The following is a 20,680-nucleotide window of genomic DNA, read 5'->3' as shown; positions in this document are numbered from 1 at the left end:
GATTTTGGAAGCAATTGCTCTGGGAGCAAATAAGTTTAACCTTGGCTACAGTAACCCAAATTGTATGCACTTAACCCTTTTGTGCTTGTTTCACCTTCTATATGCCAAGGGAGTTAGGGTGGTGACAAAAGGAACTATGTTGTTGGTTGTCTTGGGTGGTGCTTTCTGCTTCCTCATCCTTCTGCTTTGCTTCTATTACATAATCAGAACACATGAAGTAACTAAATTCTGTGGACACTTTCTCATGGCAAGATTGTCATGGTTTGGGTGAGTGATTAGCCCTCAGCCAGTGGAAGCTTGACCTATTCTGGACAATGGAGGTCAAAGTTTGTTTGCTTGTTTATTTTATTTCAAAAGCACCAGGTTGGTGAAAAATGGACAAAGTATACATTCACAGTTTATACTGGATTGAACTGAATTGTATTATATGGGGAACGTGAACATAATAATGTAGATTTTTCTTGTCCATAAAAGAGGAAAAATAGCTTTGTGGCAGAAACGGAACCAGTTTTTCATTAGTTGGGGAAGGTTATTCAAGAAGCATTTACCAATTGGGTACGGTGGTATGCACCTGAAATCCCAGCTACTCAGGAGGCAGAGGCGGGCAGATCACTTGAGCCCAGGGGTTCGAGACCAGCCTGGGCAACACAGGGAGACCCCGTCTTTTTAAAAAAAAAAAAAAAAAAAGATTTTCTGTACTCGTCTAAGGACATTAATGAAAAAGAAATATTGTTTAAAATTAGGCAGGATGAAGAAAAATTCCCACTTTCCCAGACTTGCTCATTCAGACTTTTTTTGGGGGGCAGGAGGGGTAAAGTATAACATGTATACAGAAGAGAATGTAAAACATACAGAATAATTATAAACTGGACAGTCTTGTGATCCATGTCAAGATACAGAATATCATAAACACCCCAGAAGCTGCTTTGTCCCCTTCCCCAGTCACGACCCCACCCCACCCACCCCAAGTAACCACTGTTTTGACATTTATGGTAATTATTTCCTTTATATAATGATTTTACATACCAAATAATACAGTGTTACATGTTTTTAAACTGAATGTAAATGAAATAATAATTCAATATTATGTTTATGAATAGCTGTAAGTTCATTCACTTTCTTTGTGAAATTGCTTTCCTTGTACCAATATACCAGTTTGTCCATGCTACTCTTTTAGTTCACGTCTTTCATTAACTCATACACAATTATTTGTCTTCTGGTTTGTTGAAGCAATAAATAAGACAACTTTTGTCACAATAATATCTGTCAGAGTGGCCAGCCGGCCATAAACAGTGTAACACTACATCCGTCTGAAGGGCACTCCCAACGAAGGTGGCTACTTTTGCCATTCTCATTGGCCTTATGGGATTTCAGGACAGCCAGCTTCAGCTTCTTTCTCGTGCTTATTCTTCTTGGGAGTAGTGTAAAACTTCTTTTTCTTAGCCCCACCACAAAGTCTGAAGATGAAGAGTGGACTCCTTTTGAATGCTGTAGTCAGACAAAGCACATCCGCCTTCTAGTTGCTTGCCAGCAAAGATCAGTCTTTATTGGTCAGGAGGAATTCCTTTCTTATCCTGGATGTTGGCCTTTATGTTTTCTGTTTTATCCAAGGATTCAACCTCAAGAGTGATGGCCTCCCCCATAAGGATTTTTATGAAAATTTGTGTTTTGGTGGTGGTTCCAATATATCCAGATGGCGGATCAGAAAACCCTTTCTACTCTTGATGGCCATTTGCATTGTTTTCTGTTTTACATGTCATAGTGTTACTATGAACACTCTTGGTATACACATTCCACTACGTATATGCAAAATTCAGCAGGGTAGATAACATAGAAATTGATGTGTTGCATTGTAGTACATATGCATATTTAACTTTACTAGATAATGCCTTACTGTTTTCCAAAGTGGCTATAGCATTTTATAGTACCACCAAGAGTTCCTGTTGGTCTCTGACTAGACGGACATGAAAGTTTTTTCCAGTCTTGGGAGTGTGAATTGATATCTCACTGTGGTTTTAATTTGCATTGCCTTATTTACTATGAAGTTGAGCATATCTTATACGTGTATCGATCATCAGATTCGAATTCTGTTCAGTTCTGCATCATCTTCTTTTTTTTTTTTTTTTTTTTCCTTTTTAAGAGTCATATGTTAGTGACCTTCAAACTCTTCCTGCCCCTTACTTGAGGGAATGTGCTAAGGAATACTTTGACAGAAATCATTAGCTTGTGGAAAGTAGCTTGGATACTTTCAACTTCCCTCCCTCTTTTCCGCAACCCATCTGGTGTTTGGGAGGTTTCCTTGTACTTCACTGATTTCTCTTCTTTCTTCTCCCTCCTTTTTCCTGTTTCCTAGACTCTGAAGCGGCTCATGGCAGATGAGGTAAGGACATTTTGTTTAGCATGTGCATGTTCTAGCTCATTGCCTACACTATAATATTTACCAGTTTTCATAACTTTGACTTTCTGTAACTTATACTGGTGATATGGCTTCTACTCAGTATCTCAAGGCTTTTTTTCCTAACTCTTTGCTGTGTTTGGCCCATTGCATGCATTTCCGTGGACCTTCATTATCTTCTGAAGTTAGGCATGCTCTTTAAACTCCAAGCTGACTTGCAGTCTGAATGCCACTCATATCACTTGAAGCCCTATAATACTTACAGATAATTACTGTTATTTTCAAACAAAGAGAGCTGATAAGCTGTTGCTTATTGGTGACTCTTTTTGATTTGAGCATCAGTATTTGAGATTTGAGGAATGGCTTGTTAGCATTTGTTTGGCAGAGAGATGGCATATATACCCCTGAGGTACATTGTATTCTTTGCTGACGAGATGTCATGCAAGGGGGATTTTGAAGAATATATATTGAACTTTTGCTGCCTACATTACACAAGTGCTGTGGAGTGTACAAATTAAAGAGAAAGGAATGAATCCTGACTTTAAGGACAAATTTATCCTATGTGGCTTGTATCTATTAAAATCTGTAGTAATACTTCTTGAAGGGAGACATCCTCTGGAGTCCTAGCAACATTTATTGTTGGGTAGCTAGAAGGAAACAAAGGGCATTTTATTGATAGAACTCTGTCATGAGAGGCTTTCAGTTCTGTACTACTACAAGGCTTAGAAATGGCAGGGGAGATCAAGAACAATGTTTCTTCTATTTTAAAGAGGTTTGAAATGTTAATACTTTGGTCCTCTTATCTTTGAACATAGATGAGAGTACAGAGTCAGTATGCTAAGTTAGATAGGAGGAAGACTGATTTCTTCTTTTCATGTCAGAAAAGTCTTGAACTGCTCGTGAACCAGAGGAACCATGCCTGTGTAAGAGGTTAAAGGGGTAAAGAATTTAATGTGTGGTTTGTTATGTAAGTGAAAATGGATCACTGCTAATGTTTTTTTCTGTTTCTCAGCTGGAGAGATTTACCAGCATGAGAATTAAGAAGGAGAAGGAAAAGCCCAATTCTGCTCATAGAAATTCTTCTGCATCATATGGGGATGATCCCACAGCACAGTCATTGCAAGATGTTTCAGATGAACAAGTTCTGGTTCTCTTTGAACAGATGCTGGTAAGTTTCCCATTCCCAAAATGTTGCTTCTTCCTGTGCATTTATGGGCATGGTGGGCTCTTTTTGGTGCATAGTTCCTAACTAGCCCTTTATTACAAAGAATTCCAGGCTTAACATGGAACTTTTTAATATTAACCCTTTAATCCCATAATTAGGGACTAAATATACAAATACCAGTTCATAAAATTGGAATCTGTGCTTGGAAACATCCGATCACTGTCTTGTTCATGGTCTTCTGCCCAGCAACACTTTAGCCACAAAGACATAGTGGACCATCTAACCCTGTGTACCAGAGATGGTAATATGGAGACCACCTTTGGGTTAAGCCAGAGCAGATAAAGTGTGGAAGTATTCACAACAAACTCTGTATAAAGGAGAAACTGAGGATGGAATATCATTTGCTCAAGGTCCTGTATAGTGGTGAATCTGGAAAGAAAATACATAGAATTGCTAGAAGACCTTTAAAGATGGTGTCTGAAGTCAGCTAAGTAACGAAGTATATGTGCATGTGACTTACTTTGTTGTCCTCAGTGAGGAACACCGAATAAGGAGGATATTCAGTGAGTGTCCATTAGTGGTAAGTCTTGGAAAGTTTTGATGAGTACAAGGTTTTGTAAGACCTGTATATTGCATAGGTATGTGATCTCAGATTCAAATAGAGACTAGTAGCAGACCTAGCTTAATTAAAAGCTTAGGTTTAAAATCCTTAGCACAGGGCCTGGTACATAGTAAGCACTCAACTGGTACTACTGTTGTTATTTTTCACTGAATCTTTCAGTTTGTCTCTTAATATTCCAAGTGCATTAAGAGTCTTAAGAGTATGGTCTGTCAAGATAATCTCTTGGCTTTGGATTGCAAGTTTAAATGTCTCTTGGGCCAGGCAGGTAGTATAAATAAGGTAAGCAGGCTAGATAGAAGATGGCAAAAGAAGTGGGGAATGTGGCAAATAGAAGAGAGGCTTTTGGCATTTTTGTTAGAAAAGCCAGCCACAACTCAGTTCTAGTAGGTGGTTGCATTCCAGTTGGGAATACTTGCCTAGTAGTGCCAGATATTTCTATTTTTCAAAAGAAGTCAGCAATCCGTAATTTTAAAAAAATAATAAATCTTGAATAACATAAAATATCTAGTCACTATTTGAATTTCCCCAATTAGGTCATTTTTTAAAAACCAGTTTCTTCAAATCACAATTCCAAATATAGTCCACTGTACTGATATTCTCAATTTTCATTTAAACTATAGGTTTCCCTTCCTCTTTTTTTTGAGATGGGGTATTGCTCTGTCGCAAGCAGAGCAAGACTTGCAACCTCCATCTTGCGGGTTGGAGCAGTTCTCCTGCCTCAGCCTCCTGAGTAGCTGGGATTACAGGTGCACACCACCATGCCCGGCTAATTTTTGTAGCTTGAGTAGAGATAGGGTTTCATCATGTTGGCCAGGCTAGTCTCGAACCCCTGACCTCGTGATCTGCCCTTCTCAGCCTCCCAAAGTGCTGGGATTACAGGCATGAGCCACTGCTCCTCTTTTTCTTTTATCCTTACTATCGATACTAAAAAAAAAAATTGTTGAAAAACTGTTTGTTTGACCTGTAGAGTTTCCCACAACATGAAATTTGATGGATGAATCCTTTGGTGCTGTTTTACTAGAGATCTGTATCTTTATGTAAGGTCCCCCAGATTTAAAATGTTGAGCTAGCCAAGTGAAACATTTTATCTTTGGGTTTGACTTAACTTGAGGGCCACCATTTTGTAACTTCTGTGTTCAGTTTATTTGCAAGAGGAAAAATGCATCTGGCTGGCGGTGGTGGCTCACACCTGTAATCCCAGCACTTTGGGAGGCCGAGGTGGGTGGATCAGGAGGTCAGCAGTTCAAGACCAGCCTGGCCAGCATGGTGAAACCCTGTCTCTACTAAACATACAAAAATTAGCTGAGTGTGGTGGCGGGCGCCTGTAATCCCAGCTACTGCCAGGAGGCTGAGGCAGGAGAATCACTTGAATCTGGGAGGTGGAGGTTGCAGTGAGCCAAGATTGTGCCATTGCACTCCAGCCTGGGTGACAGAGTGAGACTCCATCTCAAAAAAAAAAAAAAAAAAACAACACCAGGAATTAAGTCACAAAAACTTCAGATTAATTTTGCTGCTTGCAGAAGAAACAGAATACATCCCCCCATTCATATTTTTCTCAATTCAAATAACATTTTGGAATTATTAGGGCTAAATTTGTGCCCACCAAGGTACTAGGCTTGGACACATGGTTGTTATATACGTAGAAAGGTCAAGCAGAGCCTTTCCCCAAACGTACATCGGATTATGTCTGTCGGGGGCCTCTGCTTTATCATAGAGTTTCCAGTTCTTTCTTTGTGGGAAAGGAGTTTGTACAGGGACTGAGTTAACCAGGGGTAATGGGTTTGTAGGCCATAGAGTTGGTGCAGAGTTTGTTGCTGTTGATTTTGCTTGTGTTTAGATTATGCTGTTCATCCAGTGCTTCAGTCTGAAGAGATTTTTAAGGTCTATCCTTGATGCAGAAAGCATTGTGTGTGGTTTTCTTTCAATAATACAAAATAAATCTTTCATTTATATTGAGTCCATTTTTCTCAGAGAAAAAAAGTGTGTATATGTCTATAGAGATTTATACTAAAATGTTAACTATACTTATCTTTGAGGAATTTTCATCAGCTGTAATAGCTTAAATTTCTAGGGATCAAAAAGATTTATTTACTCAAGCATTTTACATACTCAACTCTTCACTAAGCATACTAATATTAAACACTAAAAATTTGTAAAGAATTTGAGACAATTTTGTTTTTTCTCTTTTTTCTCCCTCTCCTAGCTGGATATGAACCTGAATGAGGAGAAGCAGCAACCTTTGAGGGAGAAGGACATCATCATCAAGAGGGAGATGGTGTCCCAATACTTGTACACCTCCAAGGCTGTGAGTCCTGGGACAGGTACCCATGACATGGGAGACTGTGCCCTTGTCTTGGACCTGTTTTTTTTTTTTTTTTTTTTTTTGCCAATTTTATGTAACATTTTATGTCTGCGTCAATTCTGTTTCATTCCATTATATAAGCCTGTTCACTTTTTACTGTCTTATTTAGTTACCATTCTTACATACATTTTGCCTGGTTAAATTTTCATGAAGTATGTAAATATAGGGAATGGGATAAGCAGTTCTAAGTCTCACATATTTTGGTGGTGTGTGAGATGGGTATCTGCCCTGATAAACGTGGCCTGACGTGGTGGCTTACTCCTGTAATCTGAGCACTTTGGGAGGCTGAGGCAGAAGGATCACTTGAGCCCAGGAGTTTGAAATCAGCCTGGGCAACGTAGTAAGACCTTGTCTCTGCTAAAAATAAAAAATAAAAATAAAGTATAAACTCTGTTGACTAATACTAGTCCCTAATTTATGACTGGGTCCACCATTACTAATCTCTGTCTGTGCCTCCTGTCTAGGGCATGAGCCAGAAGGAGAGCTCTAAGTCTGCCATGATGTATATTCAGGAGTTGAGGTCAGGCTTGCGGGATATGCCTCTGCTCAGCTGCCTGGAGTCCCTTCGTGTGTCTCTCAACAACAACCCTGTCAGGTGAGGATTCTGAAGAGGTAACAGGAGTAGGAACCAAATGTTGGACTTCACTGGTGGTGATTGAAGATCAAAGGAGCCAGGGAAGCATGAGAATAGTCTGAATTGGGAGTAGAAAGTTGTCAGGATCAACTTTGTTTGGCAAATAAGTATTTATTGATTTGATATTGCATTGCCTCTCTCTGTTCCTTACAGTTGGGTGCAAACATTTGGTGCTGAAGGCTTGGCCTCCTTATTGGACATTCTTAAACGACTTCATGATGAGAAAGAAGAGACTGCCGGGTGAGGACTTCCAAGTCTTTGCAAATTCAAGTTGGAGAGTCACAGGGGACTTGGCTATTTGCTCTGAAGGAGAAAGTAGCAGTTAAATGTAAAGTTGTGGGCTAGGGGAATGTACTGTTAGCCAAGAAGGGGTTTATCATAGTGGTGACTAGAGGATGAATGATGATTATAGATATAGGAAAGGGAGGAGGAACTTAAATTTCATGTTGGATAACTTCAGTATATACCACATAATATTATTAGTCTCCCATCACTGGTTCTTTTTCAATCTGGAAATAAAATCTGATTTAGTGCTGCCGTGTAATCTGGTCTGGGTAATATCCATTTGGAGGTGTTATAATATACTTGGGACTAGTATTGTGACAGTCTTCAAGGTTGGAATAATTTTAGGTATACCTTGGACTCTCTTAGGCTACCTTGAAGCCAGCCTGAAGCAGAGTACTTCCCTGGAATCTTTCTGAAACAAAATACATGGCCAAGACCTGCATATATCTTCTCAGACTTGAAACCTCTAGTAGCAAGGCAAGCAGCAATAGATGGGATGTTATCCTGATAGAATTTAGCATTTAGGAGCCTAGGGAGAGTTAAAAAGAAGGTTTTAATGTAATACTAAATTCTTGGATTACAAGAGGATCAGCCAGATTTTTTGATGGTGAAGATCCCTCTTCAGTTATCTACTTTCTTCAGTGTTTCTGGGCAAAGTGCTATTTCCTAAAATTTACTCATCTGCTAGATGGGGCTATTATTCCTAAGAACCTTGTTTGCAAGATTAAAAATGGGAAAGGGGTAGAGAATAAAGGGACCTCACTGATTATGTCTTCTATATACAGGAGTTACGATAGCCGGAACAAGCATGAGATCATTCGCTGCTTGAAAGCTTTTATGAACAACAAGGTAAGATTTTTCCCATTCTCATTCCAAACCCCATCTGGACGCCTGTTCTTTCTCTTCTATTGACAAACCAAAAGAGGAACTAGGAATATGAGGTTCAGGACTTCTAGCTTTCTCTTTTAGTATCATAACTGTTTTTCATTGCCACATATATATGCTTCTATGGATATTTTTTTCTCAGTTCTAACTTCTGTTTCAGAGGACAGGCTCAATTTTGTTTCTCTCTCTCTCTCTTTTTTTTTTTGAGATGGAGTCTCGCTCTGTCGCCCAGGCTAGAGTACTGTGGCTCGATCTTGGCTCACTGCAAGCTCCACCTCCCGGGTTCACGCCATTCTCCTGCCTCAGCCTCCCGACTAGCTGGGACTACAGGCACCCGCCACCACGCCCGGCTATTTTTTTTATTTTTATTTTTAGTAGAGATAGGGTTTTACTGTGTTAGCCAGGATGGTCTCGATCTCCTGACCTTGTCATCCGCCCACCTTGGCCTCCCAAAGTGCTGGGATTACAGGCGTGAGCCACGGCGCCCAGCCTCTGTTTCTTTACTTTATTTTGCTAATTCTTGAATTTCCTGACCTGTAGTTATTGTTTCTGCAATATTTGCTTTATTTCCTGTTTCTTTTTTCTTCTAGACCGTTGCTCCATTTTTATCTTCTTTTTGTCTGTTTAGTAATTCAACCCAGGGAGCCCACAGTCATGTGCCTCTGAGGACAAATCTCTCTTCCTCATTGTTTAATTTTGTTATAATTAACTTATTCCATTGGATTAGGGGGGGAGAGAATTAACAAGAAACATATAAATCAAAGACTTTTATTCTTGGAAGACATCTAATTCTGTTGTGCCTCCTAGAAAATTATTTTGGTATGTTCATCTCTAATTATATTGGGAAAAGTATTCTACCCCTGTATTAGTTTGCTGGTGTACCACAAAATTAGGTGTCTTAACAGAAATTTATTATCTCACAATTCTAGAGGCTAGAATTTCAAAATCCAAGGTACCAGCAGGGTTGGTTCTTTCTGAAGCTGTATGTGATAATATGTTCCATACCCCTCCTAGTTTCTGGTAGCTTGCTGGCAATCCTTGGCACTCCTTATCTTGTAGATGCATCATCCTGATCTCTGCCTATGTGATCACATGGTGTTCTCCCTCTGTATGTATCCATATCCAAATTTCCTCTTTTTATAAGGACACTGGTCATATTGGATTAAGGACCCTTTCTACCCCAGTAGGACTTCATTGTAGCTTGACTAATTATATTTGCAATGAGTATATTTCCAGATGAGGTTACATTTTGAGGTACTGGGAGTTGGGACTTCAACACTGGAATTGAAGAGGACACCATTCAACCCATAACAACCCCTAAACTTGTGCCCCAGTTAGATGTTTTCGTCTTTCAGCCTCCTTTCTTTGTTCTTGGTCCTACCAGTTTGGAATCAAGACCATGTTGGAGACAGAAGAAGGAATCCTACTGCTGGTCAGAGCCATGGATCCTGCTGTTCCCAACATGATGATTGATGCAGCTAAGCTGCTTTCTGCTCTTTGTATTCTACCACAGCCAGAGGACATGTATGTGACTGGAATAATTTTTCTTCTCCATTTTCAATTTTATCATTTTCTCTTAGTTCAGAGGACAATTGAGTTGGTTGGGTGTCCTCTCGGTCATAAATACTAGGTAAGATTGTGTTTCTTCCCAGAAGTGAACACTAAGCATCTTAACATTTAAGAACAATTCCTAAGTGATGGGTGCTATCCTGAATGTTCCACTGGTCATCAGAGGTATAGCAAAATGTCTCCTCTGTCTCCATTAATATCTGTATTGTCTGGGATGAGGGTTTCTTTTTACTATTCTTTTTTTTTTTTTAAATTCAGAAGTGGCACAATGTTATTTTTAAAATTCAGACAATATAGAAGTATATAAAGTAAAATTTAACTCCCTCATCCCTTTGCCAAATCCTATTCTGCAAAGAGAATGACTGTTAATGGCATGGTATAGTCTCATAGAACGTTTCCTAAGCATAGACAAACATATTGCGTTCCCTTGATTCTAGACATCTGCCACCGTAAAAGATAGTATCTTAAGAGCTGAGGAATGACACTTATGCCTATAAAACCAACTGCATATATAGGATAGATTTTTATTATTGATGAGGGATTTGGTTTAACCAAAGCTAAATCATTCTTTTCAACCTGTTTCTTTTTAATAGTAGATCTTGGACATTTCTTCTATGTCGGTACTTACAGATCTACCTTATTATCTTTAGTAGCTATTTAATATTCCATATACATGTATGTATGGCCTATAATTTATTTAACAATTCCCCTGTTGCTGGACTTACAGATTGTTTTCTTTTTTTTTTTTTTTTTTTGAGACGGAGCCTTGCTCTGTTCCCCAGGCTGGAGTGCAGTGGCGCGATCTCGGCCCACTGCAAACTCCTCCTCCTGGGTTCAAGCGATTCTCCTGCCTCAGCCTCCCGAGTAGCTGGGACTACAGGAGTCCGCCACCACGCCTGGCTAATTTTTGTATTTTTAGTAGAGACGGGGTTTCTCCATATTGGCCAGGCTGGTCTCGAACTCCTGACCTTGTGATCCGCCCGCCTCGGCCTCCCAAAGTGCTGGGATTACAAGCGTGAGCCACTGCGCCCAGCCAACTTACAGATATTTTTTAAAGCAGATTTCACTCTCTGTTCTAGGTGATCATTTTTACAAACGATACTGCAGTGAACATCCTTGTGCATATCTTCTTTCACATTTATGCCCATATGTTGGATACATTTCTAGAAGTAGACTATATGTTACGTGCATGAGAAATTGATTAGTACTGTTAAATGCCCCTCCAAAAGTTGTATCAATTTATACTTCATGGAATAAGGGACTTGATTTGGTATTTATGGACAGGAGCCTAGGGATGGATTGTAGGGAATGCATTTCCCTGAAGAGATGGTCCTTAGCTTTCAGCAGTTTCTGGAAACTGAGTTATGAGAATAATAATGTGAGAAATCTGGAACACTGATAATGTCCTGTTTCCTAATTGGTCTGTGCCCCTGTGTAATCTACTCATTATACGTGTCTGTGTCAGAGTACCTGGAAGGTTCTCTCCGTTTCCTTTCTCTTGGGCAGGAATGAAAGGGTTTTGGAGGCAATGACAGAAAGAGCTGAGATGGATGAAGTGGAACGTTTCCAGCCACTGCTGGATGGATTAAAAAGTGGAACCACTATTGCACTGAAGGCATGTATATCCCCTGAAACTGGGCCCAAGAATAGAATTCAAGATGGACAGACTTAAATTCATTTGACCTTTTAATAAAATACATGGAGTGGCTCCCAACTATATATTTTACATTTCAGAATCTGTTATGAAGGGAGAATAATTAACCTTCTTTCTAAGAAGGTAAAGAATGAACTGTTTCCCTCATTATGAGATGGAAAAAGGCATGATATCCATTTACAATCTAGGAAAACCGAGACCTACAGTAACATATACTCTCAAATCCTTGAAACCGTTTAGAGTTGAGGCTCTCCGGATCTGTACTCAAACCAGGTCTCATTGCTATAGTAGAAAAGTCATCTTTAGAGTTTTTGTACTGTATCTGTCAGGTTGTATTGGGGACCTAAGAATGCATGTAAAGAAAATGGATTCTTGATCTCCAGGAGTTAGCATTGACATAGCTGCTGAATTTTCTTATTTTAGGTTGGATGCCTACAGCTGATCAATGCTCTCATCACACCAGCGGAGGAACTTGACTTCCGAGTTCACATCAGAAGTGAACTGATGCGTTTGGGGCTACATCAGGTGTTGCAGGTAAGAAATTACACTTCATTAGAAAGGCTAGACTGGTTCCTTCTTGCTCTACAGCCCCAATAATCCCTGGGATAATTCTGGTTTTCATTTAAAAACCAGGTTGAAAAGCTTAGGTTTCTAACCACAGAGGATACTTTTGGGTTCCCTGACTTCTACTTTTGTTGTTGACAGGACCTTCGAGAGATTGAAAATGAAGATATGAGAGTGCAACTAAATGTGTTTGATGAACAAGGGGAAGAAGATTCCTATGACCTGAAGGGACGGCTGGATGACATTCGCATGGAGATGGAATATCCTTTTACTGACTAGGTTCAAGGCAGATGAGACATTCATTGTATTTAGTTCCCTGATCCCTGTGTGGAATGGTTTGGGAGATGATGACTCAGAACAGAGCATCAGGCTTATGTGTCTTCTCATTAAATAAGGCAGGTGTATTTTTATTGCTGCTGGCTTTACTTGCCTTATCATAGACCAGGGAAGTCAGTAAAGGTGATCTGTGGGTCGTTGAGCATGGAAGCCATCAAAATCAGTGTAAACTTCCTAGAATGTGATAGCTTAGCTTACTAAGATGTAGAACTGGCTTTTAGAGATGTTTGGACTGACAGAGGGAGTAATTTAGTTACCTGTTAATATTTTCAGTAAGTGACTTTGAGGCAGTTACCTCTTAGTTTCTGTCTACTGCCTGATCTTCAAGCCAAATACTTACTAGGAATCCTCTGTGTGTATAGTACCACCCAACTCACTGGTCCCTTAAAGGACGTTTTAGAAAGCTTAAAGTTTCTGGTGATGTTTACAGGAAGAACAGCCAGTAGAATGGAAGTGGTGTCTTTCTACTTTTCCCTAGCTTTTTCAAGAGTTAAATAAGCCACCTGTCAAACATAATTTCTACATATTTGCTTTCCTTAGCCTATTTCCCTTTTCCACTGACTTTAATGAAGTCTTTCAGATTCTCTTAAACACAGTGAAGGATTCAAAGGCAGAGCCACACTTCCTTTCCATCCTGCAGCACTTACTCTTGGTCCGAAATGACTATGAGGCCAGGTAAGATGGTGTGCTTATGGGAAGTTTTGAATTTGAGCGTAAGTGGAGAGAGTGAATTCCTTAAATTCAAAGATTGTTCTGTAAAGGGAAAATGTAAAGACAAAGACCCAAGATTAGGGTTCATTAGTCACAGATATAAAGGAAGTTGTCTTATTTCTTTAATCCAACTCAAAGGCATCCCTATGGAAGAGGTCAGAGTGTATAAGGTGAAATGCTCTTCTGTTTTTGGAGGGGAGTAGGTAAATAGGATGAAGATGTTAGCAAAGAGAAGTGGCAATTTAAAATTCTTTCTAGTTTCCTCGAAGTATAGATTTAGCAATAGCACTATCCATCACAGGAAGGATCAAACGCAAATTTTTAGATGGGAAAGTATTGGCACTAGGAGCAGATGGCAAGAAGTTTTGATTATCTGAAGTAGATAGGGTAGGGTAGCTGATGTGGAAAAAGGAGTTTTCTTAGCATGGCAGCGATACTTGTGTTGACTTTACAAAAGTTTTTCCAGGTCTCTCAGTTGTCAGAGCAATTAAGTTTTCTTGGGCCTGAATACTTCTGAAAATTATATTTTGATTTTCCTTCGATGACCCTGTTTTATTCTCTTGTAGACCTCAGTACTATAAGTTGATTGAAGAATGTATTTCCCAGATAGTTCTGCACAAGAACGGGGCTGATCCTGACTTCAAGTGCCGGCACCTCCAGATTGAGATTGAGGGATTAATTGGTAAGCATACTTTTCTATCTGGCTCCTCCAAGTATTGCTTCTTCCTTTCACTTTGCATCTTGTTTCAGTGAAAATGTCAGAGAAGATACTTTTCCAGTCCCCAGATAGTTCTATTTTTGTCCTTTCTTAGGTCATAACCAGCATCTTTGCTAGGAATCTATAGGTCTTTAGTTTATTTTTACATAAAACACACACCAGCACCTTTTGCAGGAACTCCTGGTGGTCTCAGAGAGTCAAAAGTATCACTCATAGGCATTCTTCATGCCACCCAGCATGGTGGCCTTACCGCACACTCAGATTACATGTTGAACTTAACTGAAAATTCCATTTCTTTGTCTAGTGCAGAACATTAAGAAAGATAATAAAAATGATCAAAAAGACTGTTATTTGGAAGGGCGTAGTGTGAAAGAAATAGACCAAGAGAATTAGGAGCTTTACTTACTGACTCTTCTTCTTTTCAGATCAAATGATTGATAAGACAAAGGTGGAGAAATCTGAAGCCAAAGCTGCAGAGCTGGAAAAGAAGGTGCATATGAGAGACCAAAAACATGTGTTTGAGTATATCTTTCTTTGAGAATTATTATTTTCCTGATCTATGAGACAGTTTTCTTCTGTGGTATTTTGGAAGTGTTTAGCACCCAATAGTGTAGTTCCCAGGGGAAACCTTTCCAGTATAGGGTAGTCATTGGAGAAAGTGATATGGATGTCTTCATAGGGAGCTCTAGTGGTGGGCTTTCAGTTCTTGGGCTACTGGGCAGGAAAAGAAAGACAGCTGATACTCATGTAATAGTAATGGCACTCTCAGGTTTGCTTGGCATTTTAGGCCTCTTACCCCTAGAACAATAGGAACTGGGGTCCCTAGAGCAATAGAACTAGAGGATATCTGAGTTCTCTTTTTCTCTTCAGTTTTTAAGAACTCCTATTGTGGTTAATAGGTTTTTGATCCTAGAGAATATTGGGATTGTACTACCGTGGTTGTCCTCGTTAAATACCTTTAAAATCTTTTTTTTTTTTAACTATAAAAATAGGGAATCTGTGGAAATGAACTGATTCCCCTCTCCTTTAACCTTGTTGTATTTTCATTTTTATTTTTATTTTTTTTTTTTTGAGACGGAGTCTCACTCTGTCATCCAGGCTGGAGTGCAGTGGTGCGATCTCAGCTCACTGCAACCTCTGTCTCCCAGGTTCAAGCGGTTCTTCTGCCTCAGCCTCCCAAGTAGCTGGGATTACAGGCGCCCACCACCATGCCCGGCTAATTTTTGTATTTTTGGTAGAGGCAAGGTTTCACCATGTTGGGCAGGTTGGTCTCGAACTTCTGACCTCAGGTGATCCACCTGCCTCGGCCTCCCGAAGTGCTGGGATTACAGGCGTGAGCCACTGCACCCAGCCAAACCTTGATTTTAAGGTCAGAATCATGGTGCTTTTTTCCCCAAGCATGGCCTGGATTTATGAGCTCTGTAAATCAAGTATTGGCCCAGAACAGGAGGCAGTGGGGGGGATTCCAGCACCCCCGGGCAAAAGAGGAGGTAGGGAGAATTATGGGTAATAATACTTGTGCTTCTTACTGAGATGGAGAGCTTGCTGGGAGCCTGATTTGTTTTTTCTCTAGTTGGACTCAGAGTTAACAGCCCGACATGAGCTACAGGTGGAAATGAAAAAGATGGAAAGTGACTTTGAGCAGAAGCTTCAAGATCTTCAGGGAGAAAAAGATGCACTGCATTCTGAAAAGCAGCAAATTGCCACAGAGAAACAGGACCTGGAAGCAGAGGTGTCCCAGCTCACAGGAGAGGTAATGCCTGAGCAGGGAAGGCAGAATGACCTGTAACCTCAGGATGCACATGGCTTGGAACAGGAGTCAGTCATCTCGCTCCTAGGGAAGGTTCAGCTACTAATAGGTAATCTAGTTACATGGTGCATATTTTTAAAATAATATACTGGTTTTTGGTTTGTGTTGGGGGTAAGTAATACATAAGACAGAAAATCTGGAAAATACAGAAAAACATTCAGATAAAGTAAGTTGCATTACCACCCAGAAATAAAGGTAATAAGTCTCCTAATAAATTAGGAATAAAAACTAAACTGTTAAAAATTGGCTAATTTCCTGTTATTTCAGTCATCTCTGCACAGATTTATCCTTACACACTCTCTCTGCAGTAGTAAATACTTAAAAGATCTTTGATCTGATAACTTGATTACTTATGTGGTTATATAATCATCTGTGTAGCACATATATTAGTTATATAACTAGAACGTTTGATTTACTTGACCTTTACATTTTCTTATCAAGGGAGAGTTTAACATAAAAGTTGAAATTGTCTTCTTAATACAAAGCATGTTGAACTAAGAACATGAAGACCTGAATTCTAGTTTTGGCTCTGCTGCTAAGCAGTGTGACTTTAGGTGATCATGTCATCTCTCTGACTCCTCTCAGTTCCTCCATTTATAACATGAGAAGTTTGGATTAAGTCGTTTATTAGGTTCCTTCCAGTCCCAGTAGTCCCTGAAGTGGGGTGAGAAGTACTCACATTGATGTTATTTCTGTAGGTTGCCAAGCTGACAAAGGAACTGGAAGATGCCAAGAAAGAAATGGCGTCCCTCTCTGTGGCAGCTATTACTGTAGCTCCTTCTGTTCCTAGTAGTGCTACTGTTCCCCCTGCCCCTCCTTTACCTGGTGACTCTGGCACTATTATTCCACCACCATCTGCCCCTGGGGATAGTACCACTTCTCCTCCTCCTCCTCCTCCTCCTCCTCCTCCTCCTCCTCCTCCTCCTCCTCCTCCACCACCTCCTTTGCCTGGGGGTGTTTGCATCTCCTCACCCCCTTCTTTACCTAGAGGTACTGCTACCTCTCTACCCCCTCCTTTGTCTGGGGATGCTAGCATCCCTCCACCCCCTCCTTTGCCTGGGGATGTTGGCATCCCTGCACTCTCTTCTTTGTCTGAAGGTACTGCCATCCCCCCACCTCCTCCTTTGCCTGGGAGTGCTGGAATCCCCCCCGCACCACCTCCTTTGCCTGGGAGTGCTGGAATCCCCCCCCCACCTCCTCCCTTGCCTGGAGGAGCAGGAATGCCACCTCCTCCTCCCCCTCTTCCTGGTGGTCCTGGAATCCCTCCACCTCCTCCATTTCCTGGAGGCCCTGGCATTCCTCCACCTCCACCCGGAATGGGTATGCCTCCACCTCCCCCATTTGGATTTGGAGTTCCTGCAGCCCCAGTTCTGCCATTTGGATTAACCCCCAAAAAGCTTTATAAGCCAGAGGTGCAGCTCCGGAGGCCAAACTGGTCCAAGGTAAGAGTTTCTGTCTATTTCTTCACCAGTCAATCTTAACAAACAGTTTCAGTTTTCTACTTTGTATTTTGTGCATGGATGGGCTGCGCCTTCCTTAAGGCTTTCATCTTTCTATCTTTAAGTTTCATGCTTATGTTTATTCAGCAGATATTAGGCATCTTCTTTATTCCATACATCACCACGGAGAGTTCTGTGAACCCTGTACTCTGAATTTAATCTTAACTTATACTTAATGTTTTTTGCCTTTTCTCTGAGGCTGTGAATACCATGGTAACACACAGTTTGATAATAGTCATTCACCAGTCTGCAAACTACTGATAATTGTGCTGATCCCAAAGTCATGGATTTATGAATCCACTCTCCTATCCCAATTCCACAGGATGTGAGTTACACAGGCCATTTTTTTTTTTTTTTTTGAGATGGAGTCTTGCTCTGTTGCCCAGGCTGGAGTGCAGTGACATAATCTCTGCTCACTGCAACCTCAGCCTCCCGAGTAGCTAGGATTACAGGCATATGCCACCATGCCTGGCTAATTTTTGTATTTTTAGTAGAGACAGGGTTTCACCATGTTGGTCTGGCTGCTTTCGAACTCCTGACCTTGTGATCCGCCCACCTTGGCCTCCCAGAGTGCTGGGATTACAGGCGTGAGCCACTGCACCTGGCCTACACAGGCCATATTTGCATGCACAGTATTGTTCCCATGATGTGTTTGAGACGCCTGTGATCCTGAGTGAGTTAGCCTTTTGCTTCTAGAAACCAAGTTAATATAAAGGACCTTAGGGATTTGCTCATAAAATAAGCAAATTTGGCACAGTTAGCCAAACTGGCGGGAAAAATATAATGATGAGCAAGACTTCTCTGAAATAAAGCCTTAATGGTTATGAAGCTAGAGGATTTGGAGTTAGGAGGAGGATACGTAGTATATATGAATCTAGTTCTTGAATAATCACCAATTAACAGATGAACTGGAAGTATTCTCTCCTAGTCCCACCACAGCTATTCTGTGCCTCAAGTTAGTCTTATTCTAGTAAGACATTGCTGATAATCAGCCAGCCACCTATTTTACAGCCTCATCCGTTTTCTAGGACGGAAAGTACAGGGCTCAGTTTACTAATTCTTAACACCCTGCCTTTATCCACAGCTTGTGGCTGAGGACCTCTCCCAGGACTGCTTCTGGACAAAGGTGAAGGAGGACCGCTTTGAGAACAATGAACTTTTCGCCAAACTTACCCTTACCTTCTCTGCTCAGACCAAGAGTGAGTACCTTCCTCTTTGATGCAAAGGTCCAGTGTAGGGTTTAGAATATTTTTTCATTAGGTTTCCTATTCCCTTCCCTTCCCTGGGTGAAGATAGGAAGGGTATGTTGGATGGAAGACTGGTGGATTTTCTCATTCAAAAGAAAGAAAAGATGTTTTTGTATTAAATATTATGGAGTTACTTGGTTTGGGAAAGAGAACTGTTGTATGTAGGTATTTTGTATCAGTATAACTTGTTAGGGATATGAGATTAAAGTGACAGAGCTTGATTTGGGCCCATTTTGATGATACTTCTGAACAGATTCTGGCACTGCCTTAAGGTGCAATTTCCAGTTCTAAGTACATAATTAATAAGGGTTGGATAGAGTCTTTTAACAGTTTGGGTGACTGAGTGACTGTCTACAGTAACAAAGAACCATATGTGATTCCTTTTCTTCCTTCCATTTCTTTCCAATATTGGATGCCTTCTCCCTCCTGGCACTTTGCTCCTGCAGCTTCCAAAGGTAAGAATACAAAACAGCCTTTTAGTTTTGTCTCTTGAACATTAGAGAAAAAGATGAAATAGATACAAAGGAATTTCTCATTAGAAAACTGAGACCAGGGATTGAGGGTTGACTTGTCTTTGCTAGGTGTTTTTTGTTTTTGTTTTTGTTTTCCTCACCTGGAGTTCAAAAGGACCAATAGCTTTGGCATTAACTAATAGGGAAGAAAGTTTGCTTCCCGTTAAACTACTACATACTTAATCTCTTTAGAAGGTGAAGGACAACGTAAGCAATAATACTATTACCTTACATTTATGCTGTTTTACAATTTTCATAGTGCCTTAACATATATGACCCTATTTGATATGCAAAGAAGCCTTATGAGACAGGCAGGATGTGTATCATCTCCATTCTGTAGCATATATAGACTCTGAACAGTTAGGTAGCTTTCCCAAGGTTATGTGATCAGAACCAGGAGTCTTGACTTCTGGTCCATTTTTTCTGTATAAATTCTTGATTTTCTTTTTAAAGCCTTCGTATGGTTCCTTTTATTTTACAAGAGCTGATCTACTTTGCCCTCTTCTTTCTTCACTTCCTAATTCTTGTGGTTTTGTGCTACCTTGTGATAGAGTACTTGTAGTTACTTCCCCTGAGATAGTATTTAAAAGATCTTGTCATGTATAATGACAATTATAGCCCAGTAACTTCATATTTTCATCTTCTTCCAGCATTTTTGTTTGTTTAGAGGCTTACTATGACCCTAGTGATGAAAATTAAGTGCAACTTTGGAGCATTTATTTTCCCCGCCTCCCCCTAGTCAATTAGTATTTTTAAAGGCAATTCTTATTTTTTTCCTTAAAGTGATCTGATGGAAACAGGCTGCACTTTGTTCTAATAAAGAGTCTAACAGATTGTGAGGTGCCTTGATGGCCCCTAGTTACATATGTGTGTGTGTGTATCTAGGAGTATAAGACCATAATGCTCAGATCTGTCTTGTTGCCCTGTCATTCAGGTCAAAATGGCCTTTTCCTCTAAGAAAATTGTCACCTTCCATGCCAAAGTCCAACCTAAGGGATTAATTCCACTCTCTTAATTAAAATACTGTGATGGTAACCACATATACTGTATTAGTATATCAATAAAGACTAGTTGACAAAGTCAAAATTAAATGATTTTCTAATTTGTAAGTTCACAGAATCCCTATGTTGTTCTCTGGCATAAGTTTCTCTCTTGAGTCTGGGCTCTGCACTTTTAGTGCCATTGCAAATGAATACTGACTGGGCCCCTTTTCTCCCCCAAACCCCATCCCCATCTTTTTATTTGGTGCATTTGTATTCCTATTAATTGTAGTTGGGTTTTATACAGTTTAGTGGTCTTCCTTGGCATTATATTCTCATTATGAATTGGGATATGATAGTATTTTTTTAAATACCAAAGTGGCCCCCTTAGTCACAAAAGGCCAATAAAAAGAAAACTTTAGTAAAAGATCTTTGTGCTTCTTATTTAGAGTTTAGGTTTTTGTCAGATAAGGAATTTCAAGCTCTCAAAAACTGCAAGCACTCAGAAGACCCAGATCTCCTCAGTATGACAGCAAGTATACTTTACTTCAGTGCTTTAAACATCTCTAGTATTTATATTTCAGAAAAAGATCTTCATCCTTACGACTTTTTTTTTTTTTTTTTTTTTTGAGATAGAGTCTCGCTCTGTCGCCCAGGCTGGAGTGCAGTGGCGCGATTGTGGCTCACTGCAGCCTTCGCCTCCCGGGTTCAAGGGATTCTCCTGCCTCAGCC

General features: G+C 40.2%; 1 protein-coding gene and 1 pseudogene across 3 annotated transcripts in view; one reads left to right on the top strand and one right to left on the bottom strand.

The window, feature by feature from the left end:
* Positions 1–20,680, top strand: part of DIAPH1 (diaphanous related formin 1) — a 103,889-nt gene that overhangs the window by 28,469 nt on the left and 54,740 nt on the right. Inside the window, exons 2-18 of one of the 3 annotated variants that reach the window (XM_063665574.1) lie at positions 2,354–2,380; positions 3,408–3,563; positions 6,386–6,487; positions 7,009–7,139; positions 7,332–7,418; positions 8,249–8,312; positions 9,733–9,872; positions 11,424–11,532; positions 11,995–12,105; positions 12,277–12,395; positions 13,030–13,146; positions 13,749–13,864; positions 14,326–14,390; positions 15,474–15,653; positions 16,409–17,152; positions 18,294–18,408; positions 18,903–18,911. In XM_063665574.1, the coding sequence (XP_063521644.1) occupies positions 2,354–2,380; positions 3,408–3,563; positions 6,386–6,487; positions 7,009–7,139; positions 7,332–7,418; positions 8,249–8,312; positions 9,733–9,872; positions 11,424–11,532; positions 11,995–12,105; positions 12,277–12,395; positions 13,030–13,146; positions 13,749–13,864; positions 14,326–14,390; positions 15,474–15,653; positions 16,409–17,152; positions 18,294–18,408; positions 18,903–18,911 (2,392 nt within the window). The remainder of the gene's footprint in view (positions 1–2,353; positions 2,381–3,407; positions 3,564–6,385; positions 6,488–7,008; positions 7,140–7,331; positions 7,419–8,248; positions 8,313–9,732; positions 9,873–11,423; positions 11,533–11,994; positions 12,106–12,276; positions 12,396–13,029; positions 13,147–13,748; positions 13,865–14,325; positions 14,391–15,473; positions 15,654–16,408; positions 17,153–18,293; positions 18,409–18,902; positions 18,912–20,680) is intronic. The other 2 variants (XM_054489331.2, XM_054489332.2) reach the window with 2 other exon arrangements.
* LOC129037101 (ubiquitin-ribosomal protein eS31 fusion protein-like) lies at positions 1,206–2,279 on the bottom strand (annotated as a pseudogene).

Source organism: Pongo pygmaeus, chromosome 4 (genome assembly GCF_028885625.2).
Source record: "Pongo pygmaeus isolate AG05252 chromosome 4, NHGRI_mPonPyg2-v2.0_pri, whole genome shotgun sequence".
NCBI classification, from domain to species: Eukaryota; Metazoa; Chordata; class Mammalia; order Primates; family Hominidae; genus Pongo; species Pongo pygmaeus.
This window is presented reverse-complemented; position numbering and strand designations above follow the sequence as displayed.